This window comes from Sparus aurata, chromosome 11, assembly GCF_900880675.1.
Source record: "Sparus aurata chromosome 11, fSpaAur1.1, whole genome shotgun sequence".
NCBI classification, from domain to species: Eukaryota; Metazoa; Chordata; class Actinopteri; order Spariformes; family Sparidae; genus Sparus; species Sparus aurata.
Window position 1 is genome coordinate 23,850,350 of NC_044197.1, and position 19,818 is coordinate 23,870,167.

General features: G+C 40.5%; 1 protein-coding gene, 1 long non-coding RNA gene and 1 pseudogene across 3 annotated transcripts; all 3 read right to left on the bottom strand.

Annotated features, from left to right (window-relative positions):
• Positions 1-4,474: 4,474 nt before the first annotated feature.
• Positions 4,475-6,428, bottom strand: LOC115591709 (uncharacterized). Its single transcript, XR_003985992.1, has 2 exons — positions 5,951-6,428; positions 4,475-5,502 (listed from the first exon to the last, which is right to left on the bottom strand). It is a non-coding gene; the product is annotated as an uncharacterized LOC115591709 (long non-coding RNA).
• A 2,901-nt stretch (positions 6,429-9,329) lies between these two features.
• LOC115591565 (interferon-induced protein 44-like) lies at positions 9,330-11,526 on the bottom strand (annotated as a pseudogene).
• Positions 11,527-13,635: 2,109 nt separating this feature from the next.
• Positions 13,636-18,896, bottom strand: LOC115590778 (interferon-induced protein 44-like). 2 transcript variants are annotated; one of them, XM_030432174.1, is made up of 6 exons: positions 18,544-18,896; positions 17,706-17,774; positions 16,265-16,417; positions 16,008-16,179; positions 15,464-15,564; positions 13,636-14,843 (listed from the first exon to the last, which is right to left on the bottom strand). In XM_030432174.1, the coding sequence occupies exons 1-6, from the start codon at positions 18,592-18,594 to the stop codon at positions 14,646-14,648; spliced, it is 744 nt and encodes a 247-aa protein (XP_030288034.1). In that variant the 5' UTR covers positions 18,595-18,896; the 3' UTR covers positions 13,636-14,645. The 2 variants fall into 2 exon arrangements, with proteins under 2 accessions (XP_030288034.1, XP_030288035.1); XM_030432175.1 differs by having other exon boundaries at positions 17,527-17,774; positions 18,544-18,574.
• Between the last annotated feature and the right edge of the window lie 922 nt (positions 18,897-19,818).

Sequence of the window (19,818 nt, forward strand, 5' to 3'; positions counted from 1 at the left end):
AGGCAAAACAGAAAAATTATGAGCTCTTCGTTGTGAAGCACATGTGTCTGTGCACCAGCCAACGCAGTGGCTTCGTCATTACGGGTTTGATTCGAGTTGGAAACGGCACGAAACACCGCCGCGTCCTCGTGAGCAAACAGAGGAAACCTGACCTCGATAAAATCGCACTGGTGGAGCAGTAGTTTGACAGATTTAACACAGAAACAAATGATCACTCAAACTTTATTCAAAAGAAATTTGCACAAGCATTTTGTCATTTTATGGCGGTGATCTTTGAGAGGATGAGGATGTCATCGGTGCGCTGCGTGGAGATTGCTGCAGTGTTGTTGTGTCTCGGGCCTGTGTGGGGTTCTTCGCGTCTTCATGCACCATTATGCTGCTGTGTGATCATATCCCCCTGGATAACACGACTGTGCTGTCTATCATGCATTCGGTGCCGAGCTCGACGCTCCAGATGATCTTCGCAGGTGAACACGGCACTCAGAGCTGGCAGGGCGTCATTAGAGCAGGTGTCTCGACCACCGTGGACATCACTGCACAGGAACATTATCAGCAGGGACATTTTAGACCAGCATTTGTCATTTAATAGCGGTGATCTTTGTGGAGTATAGGAGAATGTGATCGGTGCGCTGCGTCGAGATTGTTGCAGTGTGTTGTGTGAGGACAGCGTGGTGTCTCCTGCCATTGTGGTGTTCTTCGCGTCTTCATGTGTCATTATGCTGCTGTGTGATCATATCCCCCTGGATAACACGACTGTGCTGTCTGTCATGCGTTCGGTGCCGAGCTCGACTCTCCAGATGATCTTCGCAGGTGAACACGGCACTCAGAGCTCGCAGAGCGTCAGTAGCAGGTGTCTCGACCACCGTGGGCATCACTGCACAGGAACATTATCAGCAGGGACATTTTCGACCAGCATTTGTCATTTAATAGCGGTGATCTTTGTGGAGTATATGAGGATGTGATCGGTGCGCTGTGTTCAGATTGTTGCAGTGTGTTGAGTGAGGACACTGTGGTGTCTCCTGCCATTGTGGGGTTCTTCGCGTCCTCATGCGCCATAATGCTGCTGTGTGATCATATTCTCGTGGATAACGTGACTGTGCTGCCATGCGCCAGATGATCATTGTAGGTGGACATGGCACTCGGAGCTCGCAGAGCGTCATTAGAGCATGTGCCTCGACGCGGATGCCACCGTGGACATCACTACACAGGTGTATTATCAGCAGGGATGCTCTGCCAGACGCGATCAATGAAGACCACGAGGAGTGGCTGTTCGTCATGTAGAAGCGTAAAAACGAGACCATCAGGCCTCTTACGGATCAGCTGGAATCCAAACCCATGACGACAAATCCATCTTGTCGGCTGGAGCAGAGCTAGAACAATCCTGCAAACTCGATCCATGGTCATCTTCTGCTGAAATCTGTACAGTGGGGCTGGCTTGTTATAGTTTTTCTTGTAGAGGAAGTCCCGCCCCATCGGGGAGGAGAGTGGGAGGTTATCCAACCCGACTTCACATATCCAACCAGTTTTACAAGGAGTGTGCTACAGCTTGTCCAACTCGAGACCGTATGTCCAGCGGTACATGTATTGTCCAACCCGAGACCATATATCCAACCAATGTAACAGGAAGTCTGCCCCAGCTTGTCCAACTCGAGAGCACATACTGCACGGAGGGATCCTCACACTGAATCCGAATCAACACACGGTGAATGGATATCCTTTTTAAGAAAAACGAAGAAGAGTAACAAATGACTTTTTCATTTATTCGCCTTGGTTCCCGAGCTCCCGAGCCGGGTTGACGCGACGAGGGAAGCCGAGCTCAGCCAGGCCGACAGATGTAACGGCAAAAACGACTCGTGTCTCTCTGAAATGATCCTCGGCCGGCGGAATTCTGAATCGAAAAAATGCTCCATAAAATGCGGCACATTACGATGTTGAGGCAGAGACAATGGCTGGATCAGGCGGAAGAATCATGGGGGCACTGCAGCAGGTTTCTCTCCGGGATGTCATCTCTCGGTTTGCAGCACGGCTCTGTTACGAGGAGCCTCACGGGATGGTTGTTACCATTAACTTTGACGGGCACCGACTTCTTGTGATTTTTATCTGCGCGCTGCTGAGGCAGATATTCAGCACCAACGGAGCAGAGCTGCAGAGTGTGATCACAGCCACAGCAGTCACACAGGCAGACTCTGCGGAGATATACATGTAAACAATCACATGTTTGGAGCGGGAAACCCTTACATACTGGTTTACAAGATTTAAACCAGTAAACAAGTTTTAAGTACAAAATAATCGATGAAACAATTGTCTAAAGTGTCCCGTCTGAAACGTTACATGGTTGAGAGCAGAGCTGCTTCCTGCTTCACTCTCCTGTGACTCACACACGTAGAAACACTTTGTGTGGATCAGCAGCAGCTACTTTTACGCACGAGCCGCAGAAAGCTTCCACGGTTTGATTCTGAACAAAGATCCCAGCAGAACTGATGTTTCTTTAACTATGCGGCTGTTTTCCAACAGCACACAGTGCAATTAGCAAGTGGCCTTGGAAGTATTGATTCCTGAAGTACTTATGGAAATGTTATTATATTTATTATCTCTCCTCAATGTTACAGGAAAATGACTGTTGTGATGAACATTTACCCTGTATCATTAAAAGGAATTTTACAGTAAGAGTATTGCAAGTCGTATCAGGAGTGGTGATGAACTAGCTTTATTGTCTGGAAAGTATATCTGTCACTGGCACAGAGGACACAGTGTTATTTCTGCTGTCCTCCTGGATTTAGCTACAAAAACATTACATGTTATTGCAGATCAACCTGCACATGAGATGATGGAGACTGAGAGAAATGATAGATATGACTGTTTTCTAGTGAACTCAGCTAAACTGTCTTTGTTCGCTATCTAATAAAGACCATTATTATCTTTTTTCCTAATCTGACACAAACACACTGATGGTTCATTACACTGATGGTTCATTACATCTCTATTGTGCATGCTAAAATAAATTCCGCCACATTTAGCAACCATTAAAAAAACATATGCAAACTGTGTGTTACTTTTGACCAGATCTACAGCAATATTTCTGAACTTTGTGATATTTACTTCTCTTGTGAAAATATAATGTCAATGTTAAATCTAAATAAAAAATCTAAATCTAAATGTTCATTTAAAAATGTGTTTTTTCTTTCAAGGTGTTTCCCGTCAATCTAAACATGTACTCACTGACTGTTTATAATTGCATGGATGCTGTTAAACATCAAGCTGCTTGGCTCTGTGTGAACAAGCAGTGGAAGAATTGGCGAACCGCCGCTGAGTTCATGCATCGACTCTGTGTGAAGGGCGACTGTCGCTGTCTTGCAGACGCATTGCTGAAACTCTGTACTGCCTCCAAAACGGCCCTACCAATGTTTACAGCTGAGTCGCTGGACATGCTGGCAGGCAACACGAGAGCAGGCGAGGAGACGTAGTGCAGCACAATCACTCCGCCTGACTACCCGGAGAAGACCGCGGACAGGCTTGTTCGCGTCAATGAGCTTTTATTTTGGTACTTTCGGTGATAGAGAGTGAGTTTGCATAAACGCTAAATATTTAGTTTCGCCCGTGACATTTAGATTTAACATTTAGATTTAAATGTCACATTTAGATTTAAATGTCACATTTAGATTTAGATTTTTTTTTATTCAGGTTTAACATTGACATTATATTTTTACAAGATAAGTTATTTTCACAATTTTCACAAATATTGCTGTAAATCTGGGCTAAAGTAACAAAATTGAGAGATGTTTTTCTTTTTTACATGGTTTGTTGCTAACTGTGGCGAAAGCTTATTTTAGCATTCACAACTTTACAACGCGCCCCACAGATATCAGCCTGGGCTCACAGTCACTGCACACTGCAGCCAAAGCAGCGTGAGTGCAGCTGAGCTGTCTGGAATGTGGTCACACACTGAGGAGGACAGCTGGTTGATCCTGTAGCCACTGTTGCTGGAAATCACACTACATTTGTCAAATTACAGCCTATAAGAAAATAACATTATAGTGTGATTTACATATTTAGATGTCTGGTTTATGATGAGGATATAGCCTAAATATCTATATTATATCTAGTTTTCGTCTCATTAAATATAAAGTTCAGGTGGTTGCTATTTAGTTTAAAAATATCAGGATAAAACAGGTTTTATTATTTTCTAATAAAGAACACCTTTCTAGGTTTCTCCTAATTTGATACAAATTATAGATTTTTAATGTTATTAATGAACTCATCTTATAATTTGTCTTTGTTTACTATCTAATAAGGACCATCATGTTTTCCCTAGTTTGATACAAATAATTTTTTATTACATCTCTGTTATATCACATATGATAGTGTATGTGCACAGTCTTTTATAGACAATCTTATCCCTATTTTTTGTATAATTTGACAAAAAGTACTGCTCATTACATCTTAGTAGTGTGCTCTAAAATAAAGTCCTCTCTGATCCTCTACCATCGTTTTATTTGATACGTTTTAGGGTTCTACTGTTTCACCAATATCAAGTATGCAAAAAATACAGTGTGTTGTTGTGGCCCTTTTTATATGAGAGCCTTTTCCTCCCCCCTGAGCAGTGGAACCCCGTGTGGGGAACCACTGGCTTATACCAGGGTTATCAAAAACAGCTCCACCGATAGCATCTATAAGAATATAATTCTGTTTACACATTGATGAGTCAGTATTAATAATATGACATACACAGGTTTGGAGAGAACTGCGGGAAAAGTTTCTGTATTATAAAGTTACAGTGAAAAGATGTAGTCAGATTACAGATTCATTCAGTAAAAATGGGGGCTACTAACAGGATTGTTAATAAAAACAGTACAACAAAACAGTTAAACTTTATTAAAACCTTAAAACAGTTCTTGCAGCCAACTTGGCCGAGATGTTGACAGAGAATGTCCACTCTGGTTTTCGGCCTCGTGAATTTGGTTGTCAAACCACACTGAGACCACCATCATGTGGATCTTGGTCAGGACGGTGCACCGAGCGCTGTAACGTGAACTTTAACACACTTCAACTCGCTCTGCTCCCGGACGGCCATCGGTATGTCGGAGGAATTTCTGACAAGTCAGAAGTGTCTGTTGTCTAACATAGCAGCTCGTATCCTCTTCGTATCACGAACAAAAACACACTGTCACATTATTTTCTTCGCCTCCATTGAGGCATTTTATCGCGTTGGGGATTTTTCTTTTTAGACAGAGAACGGAGACAGGAAGAACTTACCAACCTCCTGTCTCCGTTCTCTGCATGTAGGTCTGAACAAAACCCCCCACCATCACATGTAGTGTTGTGCCGAAGCTGAGCATTCAAGTCACTTCACAAAAAAAACCAAAAAAAACCAAAAATCAGTCACATTATTTTCTTCGCCTCCAGAAAGTCTTTTTAGGGTGTTTTCTGTTTTCTGGGACATCTGGTAGCGATCTCTTGAGTCGGGGCCGAGACAGAGAACGGAGACAAGAAGAACTTACCCACCTCCTGTCTCCGTTCTCTGCATGTAGTTCTGAACAAAACCCCCCACCATCACATGTAGTGCTGTGCTGAAGCTGAGCATTCAAGTCATAAGCCAGAGCTCTCCTGTGGACAGCTACCAATTCCCTCCGTGCGCTTTACGCGTTGGAGGTTTTAAAAGTCCTTCTCCGCCACCACACCGATGCGCAATAATGCTTTTCGTGGATAACACGGCAGTTTTGTCGTGAGGTTGGTTTCAGAAGTCGATGTTATAAAAAAAAATTTCAGAGATGAAAAAAAAAAAAAAAAAACTTCTCAAAAAAAAAGAAAGAAGAAAAAACAGTCACATTATTAAATTCGCCGTCGGCGTCCAGAAAGTCTTTTTAGGTTCTTGGTGTTTTCTGGGACATCTGGTAGCGATCTCTTGAGTCGGGGCCGAGACAGAGAACGGAGACAAGAAGAACTTACCCACCCCCTGTCTCCGTTCTCTGCACTATCCTCTTCGTATCACGAACAAAAACACACTGTCACATCATTTTCTTAAAAAAAAAAATCAATCGCGCTTTACGCGTTCGAGGCTTTAAAAGTCCTTCTCCGTCACCACACCGAAGCGTAATAATGCTTTTCGTGGAAAACAAGGCAGTCTTGTCATGCCGTTGGTTTTCGATGTCGAAACTTTAAGAAAAAAAAAAAAAAAAAAAGTTCAGAGATGAGCGCGAGAGCATCAGAGCTCGCAGATCAGAATCCTTTAACCGGTGCGAAGGGAGGGTTTCCTCTCGGGAGAGAGAGGAGGGATTGAGATCACAGCCAGCTCGTTTCTCTCAGGCAGAAGGGCAGACGTGAAACGCAGAGGCTCGCCTTCAACAGACCCATCGCCGCTGAAGGGGGAAGTGCTGGTGGGTGTAGCCTCTGTAGGCTGCAGTGTCTAGTCCAGCCCATTGCCAAGTCGTGCAGCGCAGTGGGAGGGAATTCATATGTTTTCATAAAAGTTACTGGACGATGGAGTGGTGCACAGTTTCGTGAGCAGTCCAAAGAGGCCAATGAGGTGGGGGAACGTGTCCTAGTGAATCTGACTTTTGGGCATATATGGACATCTCGAGAGAAATGTGATTTGATTGGTGGAGAATGATGAAGCTCTCCTCTCACGAAATAGTCTGACTGCGTCATGTACAGAGACTCTGAGCAAAGCTCCCAGCAGAACTGACTTTAGTGAAAAACACAACACATCCTCACAGCAGCCCTGAGTAAATTGGTGCCCTAGGTAAGATCTTAGCCGGCGCCCTCTTGCATCGCAGTCAATTTCACAATCAATTTCACAATCGATTTTCAATCAACACAGAAACTGCATGTATGTATTCAAGATTTTATTTCTTTTAAGTCAAAAATATCACACCAAATAAAAACTGAAGAAAGAAACAAGTGATAAAAATACAATATAAATAAGGCATTGTGCAAACATATTATCTCTCAGCCTCAGAGTGCCATCTCTCGCTTATTGTCAGCTGCTTTGCAAAACGGCCTCCAACTCCTTCTATGTTGCCATAGCTTCTTTTGATTTTTTCCCCATTGACTAAGACTCTGTTACAAAAGTCATGTTGACAATCTCACAAATTCGTTTTTGGGAAATGTGTAACTGCTTTTTTATTTGAAATGGTCCTCTGTGAACTAACTCTCATTTCACTTTGTCAGTTAGAAGAGATGTCCAGTCAGCCTTTAGTCCTGATGCTGTGTCACTCTGCTGTGCTGAGGTAGAGGACAGAAGCACCTGATGCTGTGTCACTGGAGTGGTGGTGGTGAAATATGTTAAAATGCATCTGAAGAGAGAAGAGAAGTATATGTGACCATTGGACGTTACATTTTGATACAAAAAAAAGATGTTTTTTTGATGTGTGCTATACATAAGACTAATATAGGCTAATAATGAAAATACGATGAGATTCATTCAACTTTATTGTCATTGCAATACAATTCAGTCTAACCAGAGTGCAAAAAGCAGTAAAGTACAGTATATATATATATATATATATATATATATATATATATATATATATATATATATATATATATATATATATATGTATATATATGTATATGTATATGTATATAAATGATATGGGAAAGCTAAGGTGTGGAGTATTAACAGTAATACACTTTAACTGCACTTTAACACTGATGTAAATTTAACAAACTCTGACACAATAAACCAAAGGCTTACAACAACCCTGTTACAAAGGGGATGAAAAACTAATAGCATTCTAACTGACATTCAAGAAAACACAGCCAATAGGAAAAATAACACCTGAACAGGCCTAACGTTAACTTTCCAAACGTCCCTGATGAATTTAAGGTGGAGTAACATTAACACACGTCGACTCAAACTATTTACTGATTATCAAACAATGCACAATCTGTTGGTGGAGGAAGCAACAGGTTACTGGCAGAGACTGTAGGCAGAAGATGGAAGATACTTTAGATGGAGGTTTTGGCTGCCCTAATCTACCAGAATCTGCAGGAGGAGTCAGAGGTGCAGGTTTCTAGTAGAGGACTCAGAAGTGCCTAGTAGTTGGAGGACATAGGTTGCAGCAATCTGTCAGAATTCACAGGTGGAGGTTGCTGTGGATGTTGCTGGCAGAGGCTGTAGGTGGAGGCTTGTGACAGAAATCTAGTGATGATCTTGTACATTCTATGTTGGAGTGTCCCTACAGAGTGAGTCGTAGGGACGCATGAGCTCTGAGTTTCGGAGTCCTTAGGGCCACAACCCGGTCTAAGTTTAAAACTGCAACTCCCCCCATTTAATTAGAACTGAAGAGGCCTCTTGAATGAGAGGTGAAACGTCTTCAAGAAACTGAATTACGTTTGGTTGCCTACGATACAAAACTTAGAACCACCATGACCAGGATGACTGAGAACCTCCATCAACATGATTTAGGAGTTATAAATAAAAGCAAGAGTTTCTAAGTGCTCCACCACATCTGCACTGGCCAAAATAGCTATTATTGTTATTGAGTATAGTTTAATGTACAGAACAGAAATAATAAAAAAAAAGATTATGTGCCATTACAACCATCTGACCACCTGCAAAGTTGTTTTCCTGACAAACTCTGTAGGAAAACTGACTCAAAACACCAAAACCAAAAGTGTATGTAACAGTGTAAAGTGAAAACAAAGTTGGATTAAACCCAAATGATCTATATCAATTATCCATGACTTGTAATTTTGCCATACAAACTAATATTACATTAAAACTGAGGAGAACAAAATGAGAGTCTTTTTAAAGGACTAGGACTCAGATTATTGGATTTATCCTATTTGGCACCACCAAGGTTAAAAAATCTGGAGACAGACTATATCTAGATCATTTTCTTCACATTTAGCTCATTTTCCCCACAGCTGAGACATAAACTGTAAAAATGGCTTATGTAAAAAAAAAAGTTTAATGTTAAATAAATCTAAATCTTAATGTTAAACATTCAACACTGTTAAAGCTAATAGTTTATGTTGAACAGAGCTACAGTATATAATGTTTATGCTAATTACAATTTACTCACTCCACAGCCTCCGCTACCTCTGCTGAAGTGTTGCTGAGCTAATGTCAAGCTAACACACATACAGGACCTGCTCTGCTCACTTATGTTGTGTCTCCTTTGAGGAAAAAAACAGAAACATCACTGTTTTTGTACTTTTTGGTTTCAAAATGTTGTATTCATTTGACTGAATACCATTCCATTACCATTATACACAAACGGAGACCCTAGTTGGATATAGCCAGCCAAATCTTCTAAGATTGGCAGTGCAGACGGCCACACTGAGCTAGACAGCAGCTGACTATTTAACACAAGAGCCACGGGGTGTCACTCAGACTCAGACTCAGACTCAGAGGGCCCCTCCAGCCAGCTGAGATAAAAATGAGCATTTAAATTTTTTTTATAAATACTCCTAAGTGCTTCCTTTTGATAATAGTAGATACTCAAGCTGACCTCTACAGAAGACATTTCCTCAATGTCTTCTGAGAAAAAATTCATAATTGTGAAAAATAACACATTTTTAACAGTGGCCCTAACCTTCTTCTGTAGTGTTCAGCATAAAATACTGTCAGTGGGACTAAAGTTGACTGACCCATTAAGTTGACCTTTTTGCGGGTCGCTTCCAGCTTCTCCGCCATCTTTGTGGGCATGATGGAGACTTTGCAGGCATCAATGACGTAGGTCACACAGTGGATCTTGTCCTTAAGGTACGAAGACTTACGGTAGCCGTGGGCCTCCGAATGCAGCGCAGCGGAGGGGTTGAACTGAGTCACACAGTTGAGGGGAAAGACGGAGACGGTTTGAGTTAACTAAAGCCAAATCAATAACTCATACATTCAATATCGTGCTCCATGTAACAAAATGATGTACCTGATATCGGTCTGGCAGATGACCTTTAAGGATGACCTGATGTCATCAATATCAAGCCCAGACCCTGTGCTTTCCTCCAGTCCCATGGTATCACACAAGATGATTGGCAGAGGCTTTCCTTCTCGTCCAGCTTTCAAAGCGCAGGTGCGAAACTGTGTCGTACAAAGTGAAGGAAAAACAAATCACAAAAACAAATCAGTCACCACAAACGGAAATCATTAACCATCAGGAACTGACCTGTGTGGTGAGGCTGGTGGTGGAGCTGCCAGAGATGGCCTGGCTGGTGACGTGGCCTCTGAATACAGAGTTGATAGAGTTGAAGAAGCTGGACTTTCCAGCGCCAACTGGTCCAATGAGCAGAACCCGAACCTGGGACACAGAGCTGACTGTGGGCTTGTAGCTCTTAATACTCTCCATCAGCTCTGTCCTCGTCCTGCAGGAACAAGTAACTAGTGTAACAAGAGTAGCAGTCGTGATTGGCATATTAATGATGATTTGTCAAGATTTGTAATGTAAAAACAGTACAGTACAGTAAGCTGTCAGTAATTTGCATCCATTATATAAACTTCCATATTTATAGTTTACCAAGTCAAACATAGCAAAATACAAGTTATTGTATGTGTAACACATTCATTATTACATTTTAACAATGAACACACTGTTCTGTCTTTTTAGATCATCAATTTGTGTCACACTGTCCATCTTACTCAAATTCCCAGGTTACAGTCCTCCATGGCTTCTCCAGTTCTTTGGTCTCTGTTGAAGAGAAAATACAACTTTTACAAAACAATGATCTCATCAAACTTAGAAGAAAATACTACAATCACAACTTTGTTTTTTGTGATGAGTTTACATGACCCATCAAAATGGTATCATTAATATCACACAGAGTTATATCATGTATTATACACCCTCTGCTGTTTAGGTTGACTCATGCAGATGTAATATTGTGACATTTTGTTTTACCGTCAAATTTTGGAAAATGAAAAATAATATGATGGAATCAAACACTAGTGGACAACAGTTGGTAGGGATGCACATATAACAGATACATCTCAAGTACTGTACATCATAAACCACTCATGGATGCTTCACAATAAAGCATCAACATTTCCTCACAGAAAAGCGGAAAAGAAAACGAACGAAACGAATATAAAATCTGTGTATGTATATTGAACTCACCCTCCACTTGATAGACTTCACACTCAGTCAGGTTGAGGTTGTTGCCATGCATCTCTGCAGGATTGAAGTTGTAAAACTTTCCTGGACAGTTATAGACTACAGGCTTGCTTCCATGGACAAGAACCAAAGTATCTCCAAAATGTGGACCATTGATATTGATCATTCTCACTGCATTAGCAGGAACAGTGACTGGATATTTGAGGAGCTTCTCTCTACTGAAAGTGAAAAGAAATGCCTGGTCATCATTCACATACTGTCCAGACTGACTGAAAGGTTGTTTGATGTAACCTCCAAACACAAAACCAGAGGCGTTATAGCCCACAGACACTGTGGGACTGCGGGTGTCACATCGTTGATGGAAGGCTGCTCCGGTGAAACCATGGATGCTGGCCTTGTACAGCAGCTGGAGTTTGACTCTCCCCAGCTGGGAGCAGTTTGTTCTCTGCTGGCTCTTAGTCAGCCGTGGGTTCATAGTGACAGTTGGTCTGCTGAAGTGTGTGAAGGATGCTGAGTGAACCTTTGATGGTTACTCACTTTGGTGTCTAGATGTAAAAAGAAACATGGATGCATTAAAATGCAGGATATCTATATTTAATTGAGTTTGCTGAAATCCCCTAGATAAACCTCATTTATGTATCATCTAAATTGCATCCAGTGTTCAAGTTTAAAAACAAACAAACTGTAGATGGGGTTTTCCAGTTGCTATATCCTCTTAGCCTGACAAAACCCCCTAATACATCAGCTGAACAGTTAAATCACTTTTGTTTTGCGCTCCCACTGCGAAAGAATGGTATGTTTTTCCATTAATCTGGGCAAATTTTTTTTACTGTAATTTTTTTTTGTAATTCCTGCACAAGAATTTCCCTCGGGTTAGGAATTTTACAGTATATAGAGTAATAGTTTTGGTCAAAGGAGTTAATTTGAACTGACGTCTTCACTAACATCAGTAACATCTGACATGCAGCAATAATATTGAGCCTTAAGTTTTCATCCTTAACGCCGTCTCTTCTTGATATTTGAGGAAGGTAACCAGCTTTCACAGTATTTACTTTAAGGGGATGTTTATCCAGGATGTCAGGCAAGTCCCGTGCTTTCTGGCGAACAGTCAACATGAAGTGAAAGTAACCAACCTTTCCCGCGTGCTCACTGCAGCTTCTCCTTTCAGTTTCAAGATGAACCCTCTGATGAAAATCAAGTTTTTAATTCATCCAAATGCAATTTTTTGTATCATGAAAGACCTGTCATGAGTGAAATAACCAGTGAACACAGTATTTATGCTTTAGAACTGCAGTGTACCAAGGACAGTCTAAAAAAAAAGACAGCCAGAGTTTCATATCTCACAAACCTAAGGAAACAACAAGTCAACTTGTGCAATGGGGCTCTCCATCTCAATAAAATGATATTGCTGGGAGATGAGCTGTATTCAGGAAAAGTCAGGTGTGCAGATGTAGCTAATTATCTGTATTTAGCATTACAAGTTTCCCTACTTTAAAAAAAATTGCTGGTAAATTCCAGCTGTTGTGAGGGCAGACAGGCTAGAATCCTGGTTAATGTTCATATCAAGCTCGCATATTCAATTTGGCAAAGTTGTAGAGTTACATACAAGCCATTTCAAAGCCACATGAGGATTTGTTTTAATGGGAAAAAAATCTGCACAAACATCCATATATCCTGTTCCGAGGTCTATCATCGACAGTTACCGCTTGCTCGTTTAGTCATGCAGCTAACATTAGTGGTTCTAGCTGACTAACGTTAGGCCTGTTCAGCCCTTTCATCACTTCATCGCCCATGTTCACTGGGAGCTCCCTGTGATCTGGTTCACAGTCGGCTACTTTGACATCTAGCTGCAATTCACATTTAGAGCCAATGCTCTCGGCTGCTATAAATGTGTTACAAAATGGTCACTGACCAATGACTGCCACATTCTGATGATGATATATGCACCAGCACGTTGGTGGGGAATACGTTGAGTACGCTATGCTTACACAGAGAGATGCTGGGTTGTTCTTGCTGTTTATATTATTGTCATAAGCCTACGTAATTGCTGTGTGATTTTTGTAGACAACATTTATTCTGTTTAAATATATTTGCCTTCACATTACCCTCTGATATCCACGGTCTTTAATGTGAAAAGATGATTTCACTGAAACATAACAGCCCAAAGTTTAAGGCAACACTTTTTAATAATTCAAAATTAATCTCCTTGAGATCTTTTTGAAATGTAGGCTGTTCTGCCAAGACAGCTTTAATATAACCTTATAGGTTCCTCTGGATCCTCCTGTTCTGGTACCTACACCAGCATTGGCAGAACAAGGACAGCTATCAATGACAGTGTTGCTGATGACGGCCTAATACTACCAAAGAGGCTGAGCAAAGAAGAAAAAAAACAAGGCACAGAGCTGCAAGTGTGGTGATGTAGAGATGAGGGAAGGAACTGCTAACTGCAAAACATACAGGAAGTTAGCTAAAACAAGGACAGCACTTGCAGCAGCTTTGAGGCTTAAAATAATCAAATGGAATTATAGCACAACGGACACAGCAGCCATTTTTCTGCATTGTACTTTTACTTTTATTTGTTGAAGTTTGTTTTCTGAACAGTTACATTTCTTAAGTCAATGCAGGACTTGTAACAGGATAATTTTACAGTATGGTATTAGTACTTTTACTTTATATAGTATAGATGGTATAGGATCTCAGTACTTCATCCACCACTGAGACACAGCTGAATAAGAGCATGAATAGAAACTTTTACTTACAACTGAATACTTTTCAAGCAGGGAGAATGTTTTTAATCACAAGTCCATGCATGTCCAAGTCATTTCTATTTCTCATTCCTAACATGTGCACACAGTACATGGTGGTTTCCCTGTTAGACTTCGATTCCAGTGTTGGAACATCATCAGTTTCTTCTGTACAAACAGACTGACGGAGGCAAAGCTGATAAACTTAAAATTAAATCTGACTGCCAACATGCTAACTGTGACTACAGCCTAAATTACCTGCACAGAGGACAAAGAACAGAAAGACAATGACATGAATGTTAAAGAAGTGTGGTCATCATGCGGTAAAACAACACTGCATTCTAGTTAGTGATGTGTTGGCTTTTCAAACATGTCTGCTTGAAATGAAACGTCAGGAGCAGCTCTGAAGCTCGATATCTAATATGATATATAATGTGGTCATTTAGCCATTTATCTGGTGTGACCACATGATAAGGACAGGAAACCCATCTTGGAATAATGCATGAATGCTCCTGAAATTACAGGAAAGCAGAATGAGTTCCTGACAGGGAAACACTGATTTATTGGCCAACATCGGTCTTGGCTGATCTCATCAATTTTGCACTGGCATATTCACGAGCTTCCGCCTCCCTATGCACCTTCAATCAGTTTTTAAGGCTGTGCAAGTGTAGAAAAGTTCTTCTCGTTGAGTAGGTAGTTGTATATCGGGCTAAAATGGCTTTTGATAGAGTTTCTTTTCAAATAAAAGCTTTCTTTATGTCACTCGTTTCTGAGGGATGGTCTGGGCTGCTTCTCCTCCAGTTAGCCTGACCCACTTGTACAGGAATGTAAACAGTTGTTCTGCTAATTCTCACTGTTCTCTTGCTTCAGTGTTGCTCAATTGGTCACTGATCTCATCAAAGTAATTATCAGCAAAGCGAAGCATCTGCTGGACGGCGCTGAGCAGCAGGATGTCGCAGTTTGGGTCCAACTCCAACTCCTCGCTGTAGTTCTTCACTGGAACAACACAGGACAGAGGCACACCGAGCCGAGTGCTGACTTCCTGCATCTGGATCACAAAACACAGAACATATAATACAGATAGTAGTGGTAGTGGTAGCAGTATAGATAGTGATATAGTTCATACTTTTTGTCACCATAAAACAGAATAAATCTGCACTTTTTTTCCTTTGATCTTTACCACAGTAGAAAGGTTGTGTGGGTTGTGATTGTCCACAATTCAACAAGAACTTTATTACTAGGTCATTAAACTTTTACACACTTATACATTCAGGTATTTAACATTAATATTCTGCTTTTTTCCAAAATCAGTTAATAAATAACTGATCATTTCTTTAACATGTTTCCAGGAAACTTTTTTCAGTCGGTTTCTTTTTAGCTGCGGCTCATCACGCCATTTTAATGACTAGTTGGAATGCGACAACTCACTTCAACTTGGTGGCCTGCTGAGGAAAGGTAAGACAGAAACTAGCAGGTAGCAAGTGAAATAATTGAACTAAAACAGACAAAAACATCGGAGGGGAAGTGAATAAGATAACACATGCTAAATGGATTAAATTTTGGTTGATTTTTAAGGCAGTCATTAACACAAATATAGAATAAGAATGAAGCAGTTGATTTAAATTTATATTTTCAGAATAAATTCCTACAATTTCAAGTTGATCTCACCATTTCCTTGATGTAGCCGCTCTTATAAACATTCCTGATGTCCTGTGGAACAAAAGGACAGGCTTCATCCACTTTAGTCATCAGGACGAGCTGAGGAACCCCTGAGAACCAACAAAACTGCTGGGTAAAGCTACTACTTGTATAGTCAGGATGCATTCATGAGTTCATTTTCCTTTTCCTTTCAATTGTTTAACAAATTAAGGCCTCACTGGAACATACTGTGATATGTGTAGTTCTGCACATAAGCATTAATATGAACTACAGTGCATGTTACCTTTGGCTACTTTTAATCTCTGAAAAGCAGCCTGTTGACAGGTGTAAATAAGCATTTTGCAGTGCAACAGGTGCTTGTGCGCCTGATTATATATTGCAATGACAATATCATGGTTATATCCATGCCAAATACACAACAGTTATTAAAAGTAAGTAAATAGTACATGTACCATATACCTAAATTCTTGCAACATGATGATCTTAATAGTTTACTCAGTGCAGTCTGAGGACTTGGAACTCCACTAAAATGAAGCAAGGCTCGTTTACTGACCCATTAAGTTGACCTTTCTGCAGATAGCTTCCAGCTTCTCCTCCAGCTTTGTGGGCATGATGGAGACCTTGCAGGCATCAATGACATAGGCCACACAGTGGATCTTGTCCTTGACACCTGGAGTTCCACGGTAGCCGTGGGACTCTGAATGCAGCGGAGCTGAGGGGTTGAACTGTGAGTCACACAGGAGGAAGAAACAGACAGTTTGTGTTACAGAACAAAACTACAACCAAATCAGTGCGTCATCATGTGTTTACCTGATATCTGTTTGGCAGATGACCTTTGAGGATGCTTATCACATCATCCACATCAAGCCCCGCCCCTGTTCCTTCCTCCAATCCCATGGTGTCACACAAGATGACCGGCAGAGGTTTTCCTCCTCGTCCAGCTTTCACAGAGTAGGTGCGAAACTGTCAAGAAATAAGTAATGGAGTTTATCACATAAAATGACCCCAGCAGCACAAACCACATAGCAATACTGCATGTGGTCAGTGGGGCAACAACCCTGAGAATTTTAGTAAGTATTTTTTACATACACAATCCAAGAGGAGTACCTTTTTTGTACTCTCGGAGAAACAGGCTGTAGGATTTAATTAAATGTGCCGCAGCTCTACTATTGATTCACTTCATACTGTGCATTCACGTCATCAGAATAATAAGTACGGGACAATGCCTGATTATGTGTCCATTATCTGGAATAAATGTATGACATGGAGGCCAGAACCTTCCAACGCCAAGTGCACAGAGTAGTGTCGGGATAACGTTTTTTTGCTGGCTAACCCAGAAGTTAGCTCGCCTTGGCTCCCTCAACATAAAACCGGATTTTAAAATGTATTTTGTAATATATCTGAAAATAAGCTCTTTGGAAAAGTTTATGATACTTACACGTTCTGTTCAGCAAGAAAACCTTCACAGATAAACACTACTTTTGTGATTATCAGAGTGTAAATTAAATTGCAGGAAGTATAAAGCTAATGTGTGGCGGATGTTAGTGTATAAACGGACTACACTGCGGTCGCATGACATAAACATCAACACCACTATGTGTAGTTGGAAAGTCGGAGTTAGAACAGTTTGCAACTAAAGTCAGCCTGTAAAGACAGCATAGTGAGTAGATGATTCTCTGTGTATGGTGTGATGACGTTTAATGTCTGTGACAACCTCTGTAGTCTTAAATAGCCGCCTTTTTCAAGACATATAAGTTTCATACTTTGGAAAATTAAATGATGTATTTTATGTCATAGAACAAAACGTGTAAACGTCTAAAGCTTGTGTTAACAACAGACCATAATTCAATTCACAATTCACTTCTGGAGTCATTCCAAAAGCAAGGTAAACTCCCAGCAGACATCGTGAAAGCTAAAGGGATTCATGAGAAGTTGCTCAACTTCATCGTATTCAATGACCAACCGTTATTAGTGGTGGAAAATGTGGTTTCCTGTTTTTCTGACTTCCTTTTCTGACCTTATACTTACCTCAAGTTTCCTTTTGGGACATACATGCATACATACATACATACCATAATTTCCTGTAGAGAGGAGTTTATTCTAGCCTCATATAAAATCAACAATAATGATGATAGTAATATTAAGGCAAACAGAGCTCTGGTATCAGAATACTATCAGTATCGGCAGATATCCAAATTCAGGTATCGGGATCAGATCAGAAGTGAAAAAATGTGGATCGGTGCATCCTCACCCACATCCTCATCCATGAGAGGAACTGTGGTCCAGAGCTGCCGTGGACATGGACATTCAAGGACACAAGCTGAAATTGAGAACACTTATTTTATTTCATATTCTTTGTTTCTGCATTGTAGTTTCTGGGCTCTCTTCATCAAAGATGTCGGCGTGTAGTATGTTGATAAAATTATTCTGCGGAGGCAAGGCTGGGTGGAATGATCGAGCAATCTTTATTGAAAACAAATCACAATGCCCTCGTCTGATCAGGTGCGGCCGCTATCCGAGTTTCTCAAATTTATGACAAAGTTCTGCCCAATGCTTTGCCCTCTGCTCTATTAGAAAAATCCTATCGCCTTCGATCTAGGAAAATCTACAAAGTGCCACCACCCTTCTCTGCTTGTGCGGGCCTTTTTTAAAGTCTAATTCCTCGCATCGTCCCACTTCTTCCAATTGGTCACTTTGGTGGATTGAGGGTCCATCTATCCAACAGTAGAAAGAGAAGTTAGTCTGCCTCCTCCTGTACATTATCTAACTTCCGCTGAGGTCACTTCTTGGAACTCACAGCCTAAAATGGACCGGATTGTCTCTTCATGCTTATATGGAAATGTATATCTTAAGTCAGCTCTAAACAACTAGTATGGGAGATAGATTCAGCTTTATTGCTCCATATGGGCCTGTCCTCCAGCTAACCTTTAACACACACACACACAGAGCTGTTTAATTGCTCTGGGGCCCCTAGATATGTAAACATCACATCGGCCACCTCTCTTCCCTCACAGTAAGGGAAAACAACTATCTGAATGTGTAAGTGTGCAGACACCTCAGCATCCAACACAGTGTTTGTGTTGACAAACCTTAATAAAGTTTACTGAACTGTGGTCTGACTTATGTCTACCTGTTGGCATAATGTTCCCTTCAATAGAGTAAAACCACAGTTACAGAGGAAGTAACATCTTTGTGGCCACAGTCTCACACAGCACTGGTGCAATAGGAGATAATAGTTCAAATCTCTTCTTTTCATAGCAGGGTGCAGTGGAAGCTTGCATATGTCTTTGATCTCCTATGCTGCAATTCCGTAACTGGTATAAAACTTTCTTTTTTGACTGCTTACACTCATACTGACAGTATCCGGGTAAAGCTCAAACATACTGGTTTAGATAATAATAATACAACTTATCAAGAGAAAATATTCATATTAATTTATCGGGTCTTGTAAACATTCTGTATCAAATATTTGTTTTTACCAAAGAAAAGTCAGTCATCACAAAGAACTCACAGTTTACAGACACAGGTCTTCATGCAAATAAATAGAATGAATGTAAGTATACATTGTTGACATTTGTGTTTCCTGCTGATAAATATGTTTTTGTATCATTCAAAAAAAAAAAGTCAGCTGTTCAAGCACTAACACTGCTTTTCATGATAAATTTGCCAACATATTAGATAACAACAAAACATTTTATCCAGCCTATTTTTGTTCTTGAAAGAATAAAGTTCTTGGAGATAAAAAATCCAAATGTGTTTAATGCACCACAGCAACAATAAGAGTCGTACTATTATTCTTTTTATTTACTATTGTTTTTTGTTTCAAAATTCAAATTGGATAGTGGAATTCAAACTGAGATATTAATATTCACACTATTAATGAGGTAATAATACAAACTTAGAGATATTTATGTTTTCCCTAAGTATGTAAACAAGCTGTTCTCAGAGGAAAATAAAGTCCCACAACACTTATTTAAACTTGAAAGGTGGCAGGGTCCGCCACATATAAACAAAGAAAACAGTATGAAATTACAGTAAAACGATGTAATTAGATTAGAGATACATTCAGTAAAAAAAGGGGATTAGTAACAGGATTACAATCATTAGGTGAAGAATGATATACTAGTTTGTTACCAGCATGCACACGCGCACACATGACGACACTCCATGAGTCTCACACATCACTCTGGTCTTGAGTGAATCCAAATACACAGATATTCAGATTAAATAAAGATCATCTTGTTGATATTCCTTTTCTCTCACTACAAATTTTAACAGGTAATTAGTAACTGTATCAGAATACATTGTTAAAGTAACCGTTCCAACCCTGGAACCCCTGGATATACACTGATATATCAGTCAAG